The sequence below is a fragment of the Acomys minous genome (genome assembly GCF_964271855.1).
Source record: "Acomys minous genome assembly, chromosome: 14".
Lineage (NCBI taxonomy): Eukaryota > Metazoa > Chordata > Mammalia > Rodentia > Muridae > Acomys > Acomys minous.
The window spans coordinates 79,160,175-79,175,904 of record NC_140496.1 but is presented as its reverse complement, the minus strand read 5'-3'; the positions used below and the strand labels follow the sequence as shown (position 1 = coordinate 79,175,904).

The 15,730-nt window shown below is 42.5% G+C and overlaps 1 protein-coding gene across 2 annotated transcripts in view; it reads right to left on the bottom strand.

The window, feature by feature from the left end:
* SEC24D (SEC24 homolog D, COPII coat complex component) overlaps positions 1-15,730 on the bottom strand; it is an 88,115-nt gene that overhangs the window by 27,188 nt on the left and 45,197 nt on the right. For both annotated transcript variants that reach the window (XM_084755905.1, XM_084755904.1), the window contains exons 9-11: positions 13,198-13,336; positions 10,724-10,839; positions 5,577-5,701 (exon numbers count right to left, since the gene is read on the bottom strand). In XM_084755905.1, the coding sequence (XP_084612031.1) occupies positions 5,577-5,701; positions 10,724-10,839; positions 13,198-13,336 (380 nt within the window). The remainder of the gene's footprint in view (positions 1-5,576; positions 5,702-10,723; positions 10,840-13,197; positions 13,337-15,730) is intronic.

The following is a 15,730-nucleotide window of genomic DNA, read 5'->3' as shown; positions in this document are numbered from 1 at the left end:
AAGACTCTGAATTTAGTGGCACATGCTCCAATCACTTGCTTCCTGACTGCATCCCTGCCCACTTCCAACTGCCTTAAAATAAAATATCCATACTTCAGGCACTCTGAGTCTCATTGGCAAATACTACACAATGCTCAGTGTCTCGGTGACAACCACAAAAAAGGTACGCTACATTTTCTTTGACTCTTAGATTTCAGTGAAACCCTCTCCTGGGGAAATCTACTTGGCTCATTTCTGAATTTTTCCATAACATAAATGATGCCTTGAGGCTGTGGTGCTGTCTGCAGTCCAAGTACTTACAGGACAGAGTCAGGAATATTAGGAGTGTAGGACCAGCCTTAGCTACAGAGATTGCCTCAAAAACAACAAACAAACAAACAGCCCTCAAACAATAATCAATTAATGAACCTGTGTGTGTGTGTGTGTGTGTGTGTGTGTGTGTGTGTGTGTGAAATATCAGCTTCCCTGGCATACTCCAGAGTACAGGCTGATAAAACTGTTTTGTTTTACCTGTTTTGCTTCTTTCTCCACTGTGGTTTTGATAAATGGGTGAAGTTTAAAAGGTTCTCATAACCTGTTGTAAAAGCAATGAGTAATGCTTACAGTTTGGACATTTGCAATGCCATCAGAAGTGAAAGTCCTCATCTATAGGTCTGTACATGTGTAGACACACACATGTGTAGCTGTATGTCCTGAGTTGCTGTATGCTGCGCCGCCCTGAGCTACATTTTGAATACTGTGCTGCTTCAGGGCTTTCTCTGCCTCTGTTACTAAAATCTTGCTTGTCAGGACCAAACATAAATTCTTCTTCCTCTGTGAAATCCCCTGAGGTCACCAGCTAGAAGTAATTTCCTCATTTAAATTCCTGTAAAGCATTTTCCTTGGACTTTTAGTGTGTAGCCAGAAGCTCATAGAAGGAAATGCCGAAGACTTGCCCCGTCCACCGTCCCCAGCCAAGGCCCGCCCCCTGCGCCATTTCCCAGTGTCTACTGCGATGGAGAATTGGTGTTTTCTTGAGGATGACTTATATGTTGGTGAAACACTGGACTGTGGGGGTGTCGAGGTAGAGCCCGTAATGCATAATTCTGATTGTTAACTTGACTGGATTGAGGATCAACGGACAGACAGATTTTTGGGCAAGTCTGTAACAAATTATCTAGATTAGATCAAAAACTGATCCCCAAGGTGGGCAGTAACTTTCCTTGGGGGGACAGGGGTGTCCTAGACCGGATAAAAAAGACAAAGCTAGGCTGCAGAGATGGCTCAGTGGTTAACAGCATGTAGAGGTCTTACAGAAGGCCTGAGTTCAGTTCCCGGCCCCCATGTCAGGTGGCTCACAATTTCCTGTAGCTCTAGCCTCAGGGGAATCTGAAATTTTCTTCTATAAGCCTGGAAAGTTGCCCTCATGTGCATACACTCATAATTAAAAATAAATAATCGGAGATAGGAAGGAGGAGGGAGAGGGAAAGAGGTACGGAGAGGGAGGGGGAGGGAGATGGGGAGGGCTGTACAGGGGTGCTCATTGCTTTCTACTCTCTGGTTGCAGATGTGATGTAACTGACCCAGCTTGGCTTCCCTGCCATGACAATGTATACCCTTAAGCTGTGAGCCAAAATAAACTCCTTCTTTCTGCTCTTCTGTAAACAAGTCCAAAGTCAGGACCCGATGGTGCAACTCTGCTTTAAACTCAGCCTGGCTAGAAATATTGACATGCGCAATGAACAAATGCTGCAGGTCGCAGCTTTATTTGACAAACAGTTCACCAGCACATTATTCATTCACTTTTGGTTCCCAGTAACCTCTCATTGTATAAGTAAAAACGTCTGTTAAGTCGTAAGTGGCTGATTCTATGGAGTCAAATAAGGCAACACACACACACACACACACACACACACACACACACACACACACACGGGGTGGGGGAGGAAACACGCACTGGTGCGCGCACGCGCACACACACACACAAACACACACACTCACAGAGAGGGGGTGGGTAGAAACATGCACACACATACACAGAGGGGTTGGGTAGGTAGAAACACACACACACACACACACACACACACACACACACACACACACGGTCCCTCCTCCAGACTGACACCTTTCACAGGATTTGGGCATATTCTAGGTAGAAAGGACCATCCTGGGATCTGTAGGGATCACTGACAATCTAAATTAACGTTTTAAAAGCATCTAACCAAAAGCCAGGAGTGGTGGCACATGCCTTTAATCCCAGCACTCAGGAAGCAGAGGCAGTTGGGTCTTTGTGAATTCAAGGCCAGCCTGGTCTACAGAGTGAGTCCAAGACAGCCAAAGCTACACAGAGAAACCCTGTCTCAGAAAAAAAAAAAGCATTTAATCAGAGCATCTCACATCTTTTATCACTTATCTTCATAGAAAAATGTTTTTTTTAACTTGAGAAATAAACACAAACCTATTCAAAAACTTCTTCAATGTTATAATTGTCTGAAAATTCCCCCAACATTATAATATATAAATTATATCACATGAACATACCTTTCTCCATTAGCTCTATATGATTCTGTGCACATATAAGGACTCTGTATGATCCTGTGTGTACATAAGGACTCTGTGTGATCCTGTGTGTACATAAGGACTTTCTATGATCCTGTGTGTACATAAGGGCTCTGTATGATCCTATGTGTACATAAGGACTCTGTGTGATCCTGTGTGTACATAAGGACTCTGTATGATCCTGTGTGTACATAAGGACTCTGTGTGATCCTGTGTATACATAAGGACTTTCTATGATCCTGTGTGTACATAAGGACTCTGTGTGATTCTGTGTGCACGTAAGGACTCTGTATGATTCTGTGGGAACATGAAGATATTGGGGGTTAATTGGCCTTACTCTTCCACTTTTCAGCTGCACTTGTTCCAACTGCAGCCCGACTGTTTAACAGATGAATCTTACAGAGCAATACTGCAGACATTACTAAGCAGATAAATCAAAAATTCCAAATTCATGTACGTCTAATTTTTTTAAACAGTTGTATTTTTTATACTGTTTATGCGTATTTACTTGTGTGCAGGTAAGTGAAGGCCAGCAGACAGCACTCGGTGTCCTCTTCGGGACATCATGCATTTCCTTTGAGATAAAGTCTCTCGTTGGCCAGGAGCTCACCAGTTATGCTGGATTAGCTGCCCCGCAAAGTGCCTGGCCTTCTTACATGCGTCTAGAAATTGAACTCAGGCTCTTACACTCGAAATAAAATAAAATGAAGCCATGTGCTTACCAGCTGAGCTGTCCTGCCAGCCCCGTTTTCAATATTTTAGTTCACTGACATTTCAAGTAGACAAAAAGTCAAAATTACCCAATAATTTGATAGGAATAACACATGAATGATTTTAAAGTCTTTTCTTGGTTGTTCCAAAGAAGTCAGAATAACCTAGAAACTTTACAAGGCCAAATACAAATTCAAACTGAAGAGAAAAGGACTCTTCAGAAGATTCAGAACATTCTAGAACACCAAGCACATGCAGACTGCTTTATAGACGCCATGTTAAAAGAAAAACACTTCACCTGCGTTATTACAAAAAGAGAAATCAAATCTTCACCTGGGTCAGCACAAAAAGAGAAATCAAATCGATGGGGCAGTATTGACAGTGAAAGAAAGAAACAGAGAAAGAAACAAAGAAAGCTGTATCTGTGCAGAGACCAAAACAAATTGCAGATTGAAAGCAGCTGGGTCTCTTTTTTAAAAATGAAGACACTTGGCTTGAAAATCTGCAGCTCAGAGAGATTGGAACAGAGTCAGAGAGCAACCAGCTGTAACCTTCAACTTTCCTCTCTTGACTTCTGCCACAGAGGGCACAGTTACAGTGAGAACTATGGGATGTGTCATTGCAGATCTCAGACCCACTGCAAATGTCACACCACTGCACACCTTACACACTGGTAAGGAGCAAGGGGCTTGTGGAGTGGTTGCTGGTGAAGACAGGCTAGCCTGACTCAGTGGAGACAATGAAAGGAGGGCCCGTTTCCATAAACTAAAGTGGTGGCTCTCTCTCTCTCTTTCAAACTAAACGCAAAATTCAGATTTAAACTTCAAACAGCCCATGAGAGAATTTCCACAACGAAGCACATAATCTCTAGAGAAAGCCCATCCTTTTCAAGTCTCTCTGAAAATGTGAGACCCGGCAGTCCCAGGGCACGGAGGCAGGGTGGGGGATGGGGGCAGAATGGGGGGGGGGGAGGTTGCTTTGCTTGCCACCTGCAGCTGGCTCCAGCTCACGTTTCACCTCAGGCCTGTGTGAAGTCACCTCAGTGTTTTTCAAACATCCTCCCTGCTTTACAAACCATCTCAGCAATATTATGAGTTCAGTTCAACAGATACAAACAAGGCTGCTCCTGGGAGGTCCAGAGCCCACTCCTCTGAGTTTCTCATAGGCAACGCATCAGTTTTGGTGGAAAGAGTACAGAGGAGTGGGCACTCAAAGGCCGAGAAGCACTTCCTTACCCAAACACCCCTGTCTGGAACAGATGCTGCTCCCCACGTGCTCAGCAAGACAGAGAGGCGGTAGAAGGCGGGGAGCGCACAGCATGTCCTGACCTTCCTTTCCTCTATGCATGGCCTCTTGGCAGGGAGACAGCACTCCCTTACACCTGTGTCTCCATGATAGGTGCAAGCTCCAGTCCTAAATAGCTAGCTTGTCCACAGAGGCAACTACTAAAACCTAGCCACGGTATTAGTTTTAGCCAGGAAGACCAGGGAGAAAAATGAAAGGATGCTATGAGCCACTTCCTGCAACTTTTCAAATTTCTCTTTAAGGGTTTTATTTCCGTAAAAGTGCTTCCTATGTACCCCCTTTCTCACCTGTCACAGCAAATCTGCCCTATTTTTTTTTCTGCCAAATTTAACGTAGGCTATGCATGCACACAATTATATTTTATGGTTAAAATTGCCATCTATTTTATTTCCCTTTTTCGTGCTAAAGCAAGTAATATACCGGTTAGCCTTTTAAAAGCAGCATGCATGGCTGACTTTGAGTCACGGCAGGGTATAGTCTCCTGCTTAGCTGCAGTCGAACACAGAACTTCTGTCTTTCCTCCGAAGCGTTGCTTGCTGGAATGACAGAAGAGAGAAGCTGGCCTCACACTGTTAAGCCAGGACACACAGGCGGCAGCATGGAGCCTGGTCACATCACAAGGACAGAAGGGAATGTGGCTAAAAGATTCCATCCCTCCATGTAACAATAGCTCAGTTTTCTGGGACCCTTTGGGCTCTGCCACTATCAGCAACCAAGCAATGTCTTCTGTGGAGCAGGCTTCAGAAGTTTTCCCCACACACTTACTTACTTACTGTTGGGATTCTCCTGTAATTTACAAAGTATTTTGCGATGTTTCACTTACCCATCCTTGTTTCTCTTTCTCTGTTTTTCTTTTCTTTATACAAACATCCACTCTGACATTTTTAAATACTCAGAAGAACGGCGCAGTTTGATTTATAACTAACCACAATGTTCTCATGAGCAAACGGCATTAACGGGCCTGTCTGCACCAACTCAGCCACGCGGTTTACTTCCTAGAAGGACAGCAGCAGTCCCCTTACTTGGGTAGTCTCTGCAGCACGGTCTTCAGTTCTTCACATATGAGCTTGACAAGACCGTTCTTTATGTTGCTGTACGAGACATCGATCATGAAGATAAAGGCCGGTGGACTGGGAGGCTTGTTCTTCTGCAGGAAAGCAAACACAGCACAGAAGCACACACAAAGTAAGCACGTCCCATAATGAAATGCTAACGAACTCCTGAGGCCTACCAGATGTTTCATTCAATTCTCAGGCTGTAACATCTGTGGATCAAACAGCTTTCTAGGAAAGTCAGTCCGTCCGTCCCCCCGCCCCTCATGCTATAAAAGGATAAAAGCAGCTGCTTATTTTCCAGGTTCTGATGTGAACTTTCTATATGTTTAACTGAGAGAGAACTCACTTTTATACCTCCTGAGAGTCCTCTACCACGACCACAGAAGGGAGGCTCAGTATGGAGCCAGCCTTGCATGCAGCATGCTCCCTTACAGAAAGAAATGCATTTTGGGCCCTGGGAAGAAATGCTAAAAAAAAAAGGACTATAAGTGAAAATGAACATTTTTGGAAGCTGTAGCCAAGCTTTATGAACTGGGATACCATGATTTTTCAGGTTTCTTCTCTTACAAGTTCCTTTGGTTTTAGATATAACTTCTTTTTCTTTCTGAGGCAAGGTCTTGCTGTGTATCTCAGGCTGGCCCCAAATACACTGTTAATCTTCTTGCCTAAGCCTCCCCACTGGTGAGATTGCAGGAATATACCAACACGCTCAACTACAGATATGAAAATGTCTATTAAGGTTTAGTGCCATACCTTAAAATGTACATTATAAAATACTTTCCAATTTTACTTCATATTTGTGGTAAGGACAAATGGCCCCTTTTCTGTGTCTTTGCAACGGTCACTGTAACGTAAAGCAGCTGTTATGAAAATGAGCTCTCACTGTTCCCCAATCTGGCTGGTGTCCAAATGGCTCATAAGGAAGCAATCCTTCAGCTGGGATTTATAAAATGTTTAGAAAAGAAAGCCACAGGCAAATATCATCAGTGACCTCCAAAGTCCCAAGACCAACAGGTTTTCGTCTTATGATAAAGCATAAAAAATCTTCTACAATTAAAATATAGTTCAATTATTATATAACTAGATGACAATAATTATAAATGGTCTCATTGATTCAGACCATATCTACTATAAGATCAGACATATTATTATTCTAATAAAGTATTCCAGTTCAAATAAAAACTTATAAGACTTAAAAATCAATCTGAAAATGTTACTTTTCCAATCCAAAGTCTAGGACAGCCATGGAACGAGGGAGCTCTGCTGGTGTCTATGTGAGGTTTTCTTTTCAAATAAGTTGCGAGTCTCATCTCCTCTAGTCCATAATACAGATCATGTCAAATGAAAATAGCAACCATCCCCATTAATTAAAGCAAGACCTCTTGGTGACTATCCCAATTGTGTCTTACTATTCCTGTCCTCTCGTACACCATAAGGTCTTCTCACTGCCCTGTTTTGTAACTCTAGCCAGCTCATCTCTTCGGGAATCCTTCACTCACTAAGACTTGTTTTAAACACATGTAAAGTTAATCTGTAGTTCCTCCAAAGCACACTGCCTTCCGGTTTCTATCAGTGGCAGCACTGCAATGCAAAGGCTTCAAACCTGACAGTGAGTTTGACTGTTCCGTATCTCTCAGCCATTTGGTCTTCTTCTGGCTGCTTGGCGTGGACCCAGAGCCCCCTAGCTCTTTCCCACAGACCCTCTCAACCTTTCCTTCCAGCCACATCCATTCCTTTATGTTAGCCACCAACCTGTGGAGACACTTTCTCCTGAGACCTCAACACTGGGCTGAGACGCAGGTAAGCGACTTTCACTATCATTTCTGTCCCCCACTCTGGACCTCAGGACTTACTCTCAGCCTTGCTGCAGCTGGCCTGCAGGAATCCCTCTTCCCACCCAGCCTTCCACTGGGAATTTTTCCTCTTGGTGTAGACTCAGGGTTTCCTTAGCTCTTTTCCTGCTCCCCGTCTCAGCCTTTCCTTCTAGAGCATCCCTATTCCTTTGTGTCTCATGCTGACCAGCAGAAACATTCCCTAGCAGGCCCTACACACTGTCTAAGATCCAGAGTGGGCAACAGCAACCAGTGAACTGAACATCCACCCAACAAAAACACTCAACCAGAAACAACTCAAACATCATAGTTCCAGACGACAGGATCCCAACACAAAGGCACAAACATGAACAGCCAAGACAACACGCCTCTTCCGGAAGCCAGCAACTGTACTGCAATAAGGCCCTGAGAAAAGCAGTCCAGCTGGGGCATATGAGAGAGACTTCAAAATGGCAGTTAAGAACACACTCCAGAACCTTAAAGATGATATGAATAAATGCATTAACAAAAAGACAAACAGCTGAGTGAGATAATGAAAGCATTTCAGGGTATAAAAGTAAAATTGAAACAATCAAATAGAACCACTAAAGTAGTGGTTCTCAACGTGTGGGTCGTGACCCCCTTGGGAACTGAATGACCCTTTCACAGAGGTTGCCTAAGACCATCCTGGATATCAGATATTTGCATTATGATTCACAACAGTAGCAAAATTACAGTTATGAAGTAGCAACAAAAATAATTTTATGCTTGGGGGTCACCACAGCATGAGAAACTGCATGAAAGGGTCACAGCACTAGGAAGGTTGAGAACCATTGCACTAAAGAAAGCCCAAACTGAAATAATACTGGGGATGAAACATTTGGAAATTCCAACAAAAACCCCAGAGGTAAGCCTCAACAACAGAGTATAAAAAGTGGAAGAAAGAATCTGGGATGCTGAGGACAGGGTGAAAGAAATGGATACTTCAGTCAAAGAAAATGTTAAACGTCAAAAAAAAAAAAAATACAGGCAACAAAACTTCCAGGAAAACCGGACACTTTGAAAACCCATATATATAAATAATAGAGGTAGAAGAAGGAGGAAAAACCCAAGAATGTGATACAGGCTAACAGATGGGATTTTTTTTAAAAAATCACTTTTGTTACATCCAAGAAATGTAACTCACTATCGAGGAAGACATCACCTGATGATTAAGGATACAAAAAAGTATTCTAAGCAAATGTATCCAAGAAGCTAACAAGTGTGGCTATTTTAATATCTGATAAAAATAGACTTCAAACCAAAGCTAATCAGAAGAGACAGGGAAGAACACTCCACATGCATTAAGGGGAACATATCCAACAGGACAATACAGTTCTAAACACTCAGGCCTAACAGTGAATGTGTTTGTGTGTGTGTGTGTGTGTGTGTGTGTGTGTGTGTGTGTGTGTGTATCTGTGCCTCCCTTCGTTTAACCATCCCCAGTCCTAGAAGCTCTCCCACATATTGTCAGTCCTGACAACTCCTTTGCCATGTGTATAAAAAAAATCTAAAAGCTCAAAAACACAATGCTAAGCCCGGCAGGAAATAGAAGGACAGATTTGTCTCAAAATACTTTCTCAGTTTAATTCTCATTCCCCGATACGCATTCTCTCGAGTTAAGTAGCGGCCATTTCCAAAATACTCCCCGCACAGAGCCACAGAGCCCCTGGACCTGAGCCAGGACGGTGGTGGTAAATATGTTTTATTTGACAGAGTGCTTTAAAAATGCCTGGATTCATATGAGTTCACGTCAGTCACTGCCACTGTTTTCGGAGCCCCTGAGGAGACGTGACTGAGTCATCTGTACCTCTGTGACTCGCTTCTGGTCACTCTGTAGTCTCTCCTTCCACATCCACAGTCTGTTCTCAGCTCATGTTTTGGTTTTTTGTTTTGTTTCTACATTTTCTCTTTGTTTTTCTGAGACAGAGTCTCACTCTATAGCTCTGGCTGTCCTGGAGCTCACTATGTAGACCAGGATGGCCTCCAACTTAGAGAGATCCACCTGCCTCTGCGTCCCAGGTGCTGGGGTTAAAGGCGTGCGCCACCACACCTGGTATCTGCTCCTGGTTTAATTTGCTCACGTCACTTCCCTCTATATACCTTTACGACCCAGCTCTCCTCCCGCACTCTGACCATTCTTCCTTCCCAGTATATAAATTACACATGCCTCTTATCAGGCATGCTCTTTTAACTTGTTTATCATATTGCTAATTTGAGGTAATTCTTAAAAGTATGAAGACAAATTGGATATGCAAAGTATCCAGAAAATGTCAAAATGAATTACAATTAACACCAACAAAACCAAATTTACATTTTTATTCAGAAAGAAAAGTAGGTTTGTGTTTCCTCAGGGAAACTCCATGCTGACTTTTTAAAAAATATTTATTTATTTATTTATTATGTGTACAGTGCTCTGCCTCATGTACCTCTGCAGGCCAACAGAGGGCACCAGATCTCATTATAGATGGTTGTGAGGCACCATGTGGTTGCTGGGAACTGAACTCAGGGCCTTTGGAAGAACAGTCAGTGAGTGCTCTTAACCTCTGAGCCATCTCTCCAGCCCCATGCTCACTTTTTAAAAACACATGCCTACACATTTCATGATATACTAGCAGGAGTGACAGTCTCAGTGGGTACCATCACTTTCTGTCCATATGATCTGCAGCTTACGCCCTCTCTCGCCTGTCCTCATACAATGTGGCACACAACACATGGGCTCACTGTGAGCGCTAAAGAATACAACACATATGTAGGAAGTATCTAGCAGAGACACACACATGGTGTTCAACAAATGCTAATTTTATTATAAAAAATCATTAAGAGTAACTAAAATGATAAGAGAAAAATATGATTCTGTTATTTACATTTTAGGTTATATGGCATTAATATATATATTAATATATATATATAAAATAAACTTTTTCGCCATCCAAATCCCTGCCTCATTATTCTACTTCATTTACATTTTAGATTATAATTAAACTTGAAACCCGTGTGCATTTACCATAATCTCTACTTAGATAAAAGGAAGGCGAAGCTGAAGCTCCAAAGGTTACAGTTACTTGGCGTCTTGTTTTCGGGGTGAGATTTCCCATTTATCATACTTTTGGAATACTGCCATAAAACAGAATGCTTTTCACAAGAGACTGCATCTCACAGGAGATGCTCTCTCTGTGAGCCAAGTCGTGTCTGTACATAGGGACACTGTTCGCTGAAACTCAGCATCAACACAGAAACACGTTAAGTCCTGGCAACACTCACTCTGCAGTAATCCAAAGTAGCCACGTATTCATAGGATCCCAGCGACAGCTCTGGCTTCTCGTAGTGGTCCACTCTCCTCCCAATGTGGTCCAGATGTTGGAAATAGAATGGAGGAACTAAGGAAAGCAAAATAGGGCAGGAAATCCTTTGTTTTCATAAGCAGACAACCTAACAGATTCTCAAAATGTATCATAAAGGAAAGGAGTTAGGAGAAAGAAGACAAGTTGTTCTCAGTATCTGCTGTTTTGAGAGCATGTCATAGAAGTATGTGAAAAATATGAGTTTTTAAAACTCACTAGCTTTTTGACCCTTGTGTATGCTGTAAATCATTATAATTTATGTTTATAATTATGTTTATAAATTCTGTTTATAATAGTTTACCATATATAACTTTTGATTTTTTAATAGTCAAATCAATCTGTCTGGAATTCTATCTATAGGACTATGTAAACTTACATATAATTTTCACCAGTATTGACTGCTTCATTACTATTTCTCAATAAAAATGTACTACTACATTTTAATCATGAAATATTTTATACATACAGAAAACCATAGACCATAATATTCACATTCATGCAGAATGATAGTTTTTGAGCACATAAAGGTTCTTGGTGGCAATGAACATTTGTAATTTTGGAAATCCTAGGGGGAAAAAGTGCTGCCGTTTTCAAGCTTACACATCCAGATATGTGCCTTTACTTAGTTACCTCTTATTTAAAAATTTAGTTTTCTATAGAGACCAATGCCAATTATTTGGATTATACTATCAACTAAGATCTTTGTTACACCTTAATTAAGAAATGCCTTCAGCCCCTGGCATTCACAGGATAACCGGCTAGCATCTGGCCCTCCCGGTGCAGAAGAATACTGTATTAGGGAAAGACAGCACTTGTAAGATCTCAGTTGAAGCCTAATTCGATTCAAATGTCTCAGAAGGTTGCTTCTAACAAGGTTCTGGAAGTCACCCAAAGGCAGAGCAAGACTTATGACTCACACACTGAACACTTGGACAAATAAGGCCTGGTGTCTCTGCTCGAAAGAGCTCCTGTTGCCTGGAGATGGCCAGGGAAGGCTGCGAAACTTCTGTTCACAGTACGTGGGAAAGGCACCAGTGCTTCTGCCTTAAGTATTTTGCTAAGGACAGCATCTCCCTTTGTAAGAACCACAAAAGCCGGACCTCTTGGGCTGAAACCAATGCTTGGCTTTAAGTTCAGCTACGGACTTACGCAAATTGTAACAGGGCTATTTTTTTTTCTAAAGTTGAACTTTCAAACAACTTAAGGGAAGCTAGATTATTCAATGTTCTTAACCATATCATGGCTACTTCCTTAAGAAATGAGATCTATGGAGTTTACATTTACGCATTTGACCCTGAACTTGGCAAATTCAAGGTCTTGAAAGATTACAGGAAGGGAGGATGACAATCTCAGTGAAGTGAATAAATGGAGGGATGGGACAGAACGGTGACTTGGTTAAATGCACGTGCTATACAGATTTCTGAGTAATCTGGTTTGCAATATGTGGAATGGCAATTTCAATATAGCTTAATGTAGAATTCACTCACACTCACACACCTATACATAATGGGATTTTTCAAATTAATTTTACATGCTCACTAACACTTGGCATTATCTGTCACTTATCATCAACCAAAATTCAAGTCATACATCTCCTGGCCTTCTCTTGCAATTCTTACAGTTCTCCTGGTTCTCTCTCTCTCTCTCTCTCTCTCTCTCTCTCTCTCTCTCTCTCTCTCTCTCTCTCTCTCTCTCTCTCTCTCGTGTACATGGCTGCACAAAGGAGGTCAGAGGTCAACCTCAGCTGTTGTCCCTCAGGAACCATCCACTTTGTTACTTGAGACAGGGTCTCTGAAACTTGGAGCTCAACCACGTGGCTAGGCTGGCCAGCCAGGGAGCCCTGGGAATTCTCCTGTTTCACCTCTTCAGCCCTGAGGGTTACACATATGCATCACCACACTTTGCTTAGGTTTCATATGGGTGCTGAGGACCAAAGTCACGCCCTCGTGCTTGTGGGACAACTGTTTTCTCTATGAGCTCTCGCTGTTGTGTCCTCCCTCACAGTAACATCAACATTAGTGGGTTTGTGCACCGATGAAACAAAAACACATGGAATCAGAGAATAATAATAACAACGTCTCCACCTCCTTAAAATTCAACATTTATGTCAGAATGCAAAAGACCCTTGGATTTATCTGAGCCTTTTCTAAACACCAAGAACAGCCCCACGATTGACAAAAGGGAAGAGTCTAAGACAGCTACACCATGCTTCGGTTTTATGCCCTGCAGCTACAGATATCAGGAACCTGTTTCCATTAGCAACGGCTTCCATTTAGGGACATTACAAGTAGTGTCACCCAGACAAAAGGTCTGTCTTTCCTAAGCTAAGGAGTGTCATGCGTCGTATGTTTAAATAAAACCCCTTTATGAAGTGCACTTAATGGCGCCGTTTACCTTCATTCACACAGCTGCAGAATCCGCACTGATAGCGCCTTCCGCCTTCGATGAACTGCATGAACGGGCACATGTAGGCTTTGCACCTGTTGCACCTCACGGGTCCACTCTCCCCATGGTTTACCAAGTATAATGGGGTCTAGGGGAAGGAAGAAGATGACATGATTTGGAAGCACAGGGATTCTGGGTGCTGTGAAATCCTCTAGTGATTCGGAAACTCTTAACTGAGTGTTTGCCAGGGCAGTGAAGACCTCCTCCCTGGCCACCAGTGAATTCAAGGATTATGACACAGTCTGCCACACTCAAAGATCTGTTTGTTAAATTTATATATCATTTATCAGAATATCTCGCTTATAAGCATAGGTTAATACCCGCATTTTGATGTCAACATGTGTATACATGATTACCTGTATGTGTGTGAGAGAGAATGCAATATATTACTATGATAATGTAAATAGTTAATTAAGCTTATGGTAAAATGTCCCTGATGCTTACAACACACACCCTGCTAAACTGTACATACTCCTAACAGAATAATAAGATGGTTATTTTAAGGGTCTAGTGTATATTGGCAGCATGTTGTTCATGAAGTTTTCTCAATGTATACAAATGACTTCTTAGCCTAGAGAGATGACTCAGACGTTAAGAACACCTGCTGTCCTTACAGAGGACTGCGGTTTAGTTCCTAGCACCATCCGCAGCAACTCCAGTTCCAGGGGATCTGATGCTCTCCTCTGACCTCCATGGGCACTAAGCACACTCGTGGTATACATCCATACATAGGGCCAAATTACTCACACATAAAATAAGATGAATACATTTAATAAAGAAAATTTGAAAACTGAAACTATTTGAAAAATATACAAGAATGGCCAGTTACTTAGGGCTGGGGGCTGGATTATGCCTTCTTGTTACTATATTAAATGACAAAGCTTCATAGCACCCTCAGGGTGGCTGGTCATGTTTGACAGAACTAGAAAAGAAAAGTTGACTTAACTGCATCTTTCTCATCAACATAATGCAGAAAGCCGGACTGAAAGTAAAGAGTCCCAGCATTAGGACACTGCTTGTTTCTTAGCGCTTCCAAGTTTTGCAATAAAACTACAAAGACCCTTTGTAAACCTGTTTAAAGAGAACATTTTCAGAAATGCCTGAGAACTGCAGGGCTCTTCACGTCAACTAAAAAAAATTTAAAGATCAAGTTGTAAATGAAGAAGACTTCTTTTATGGGGGCCTGAAGAGCTGGGGAATCATCAGGTGGGGGTAAGGCTCATCAGGTGGGGGTGAGGCTCATCAGGTGGGGTTAAGGGGCAATCAAGTGGGAGGTGAGGGGTCAGCAGGTGGGGGTGAGGGGGCATTAGGTAGGGGTGAGGGGCATCAGGTGTGGATGAGGGGTCAGCAGGTGGGGGTGAGGGGACAGCAGGCCTTTTTCTCCTAAAGGCTTAGAAAACCCAATCCTGATGTTTGCCTTTGCCAGATGTTCAAAGTGAAAGCTGATCCGACCCACTCCTGAGGTTTCAGAAATGAGCTGTGAGGTCTCGGAACAGTGGAGGAAAGAGGGGGTAGGGTGGGGAATTGTTGAGACAAGGATTAATGTGTGCATGTAGAAACATGCTCTTGCCACAGTTGGCTGGAGGAAGGTAGCTACTATTGTTTCTATTTAGAACAACTTTATATCTCTAAAAAGTACTTAGCGCATGAAAAACTTTAATGGGAGGGTTAGGGCTGGATAGTATGAAATGTACTTGGGTTTCTGAAGTTAAACTTCTTACTTGCTGCAAAATGTTCTCATAAAAAATGACCTGGAGGACAGAAAATCTACCTTCAGGGGACTATATTATGATTGTGAACTAGTTGTTGAAAATTGAGAGGCACTTTTAAGCATCTAGGAATTTGCTTCAAACCCTCATATAGATGTACACAGTGATGTTTTTATATAAACTTTTTGTTTTAAAGACATAAACTAGCCAGAGTTTGTTCGTTTAGCTAGCAGCAATAAAAAGTGATCCAAGAACCAGAGCGAGCAGGAGGATGCGGCCACCAAGCAAAAAGGCGGAGGACAGCGACTAGAGCTTGGAGAATAGGAACAGAAAGACTGCAGCAACCGGTGCTGTTCAGGGCCCCACCTCTGCGCGCTGCTGCCCACCTCTGTCTACCGCATTCCCTGAAATACTTTAGAAATAAATACGACACTATTATTTCCTAGACAAGCCACTGGGAACAGAAGGAAATTTGCCTTTCTTTTCAATATTATGATTTGCCCAAAGGCAGACCTTGCCTAAAATGTCTGGGAACTATCACCAACCACCATGTGAGCATTCCAGTCCTGGCAGGGTCACACTCACAGAGGTAAGCACGGGGGTCCGGCAATAAACTACAGTCAAGTCAGAGGTACAGCTGGGCTATTAAGAACACTTTCCTGTGTTCACTCCTTTGGAAAGTGGACGGTGATAAGAAAGAAAGGTCTTCAGACAACCAGGGTGTCAGTAAAGAATGTTAAAAGCTTTTTAGCTGTTTGCCTTTTATTTGGGGG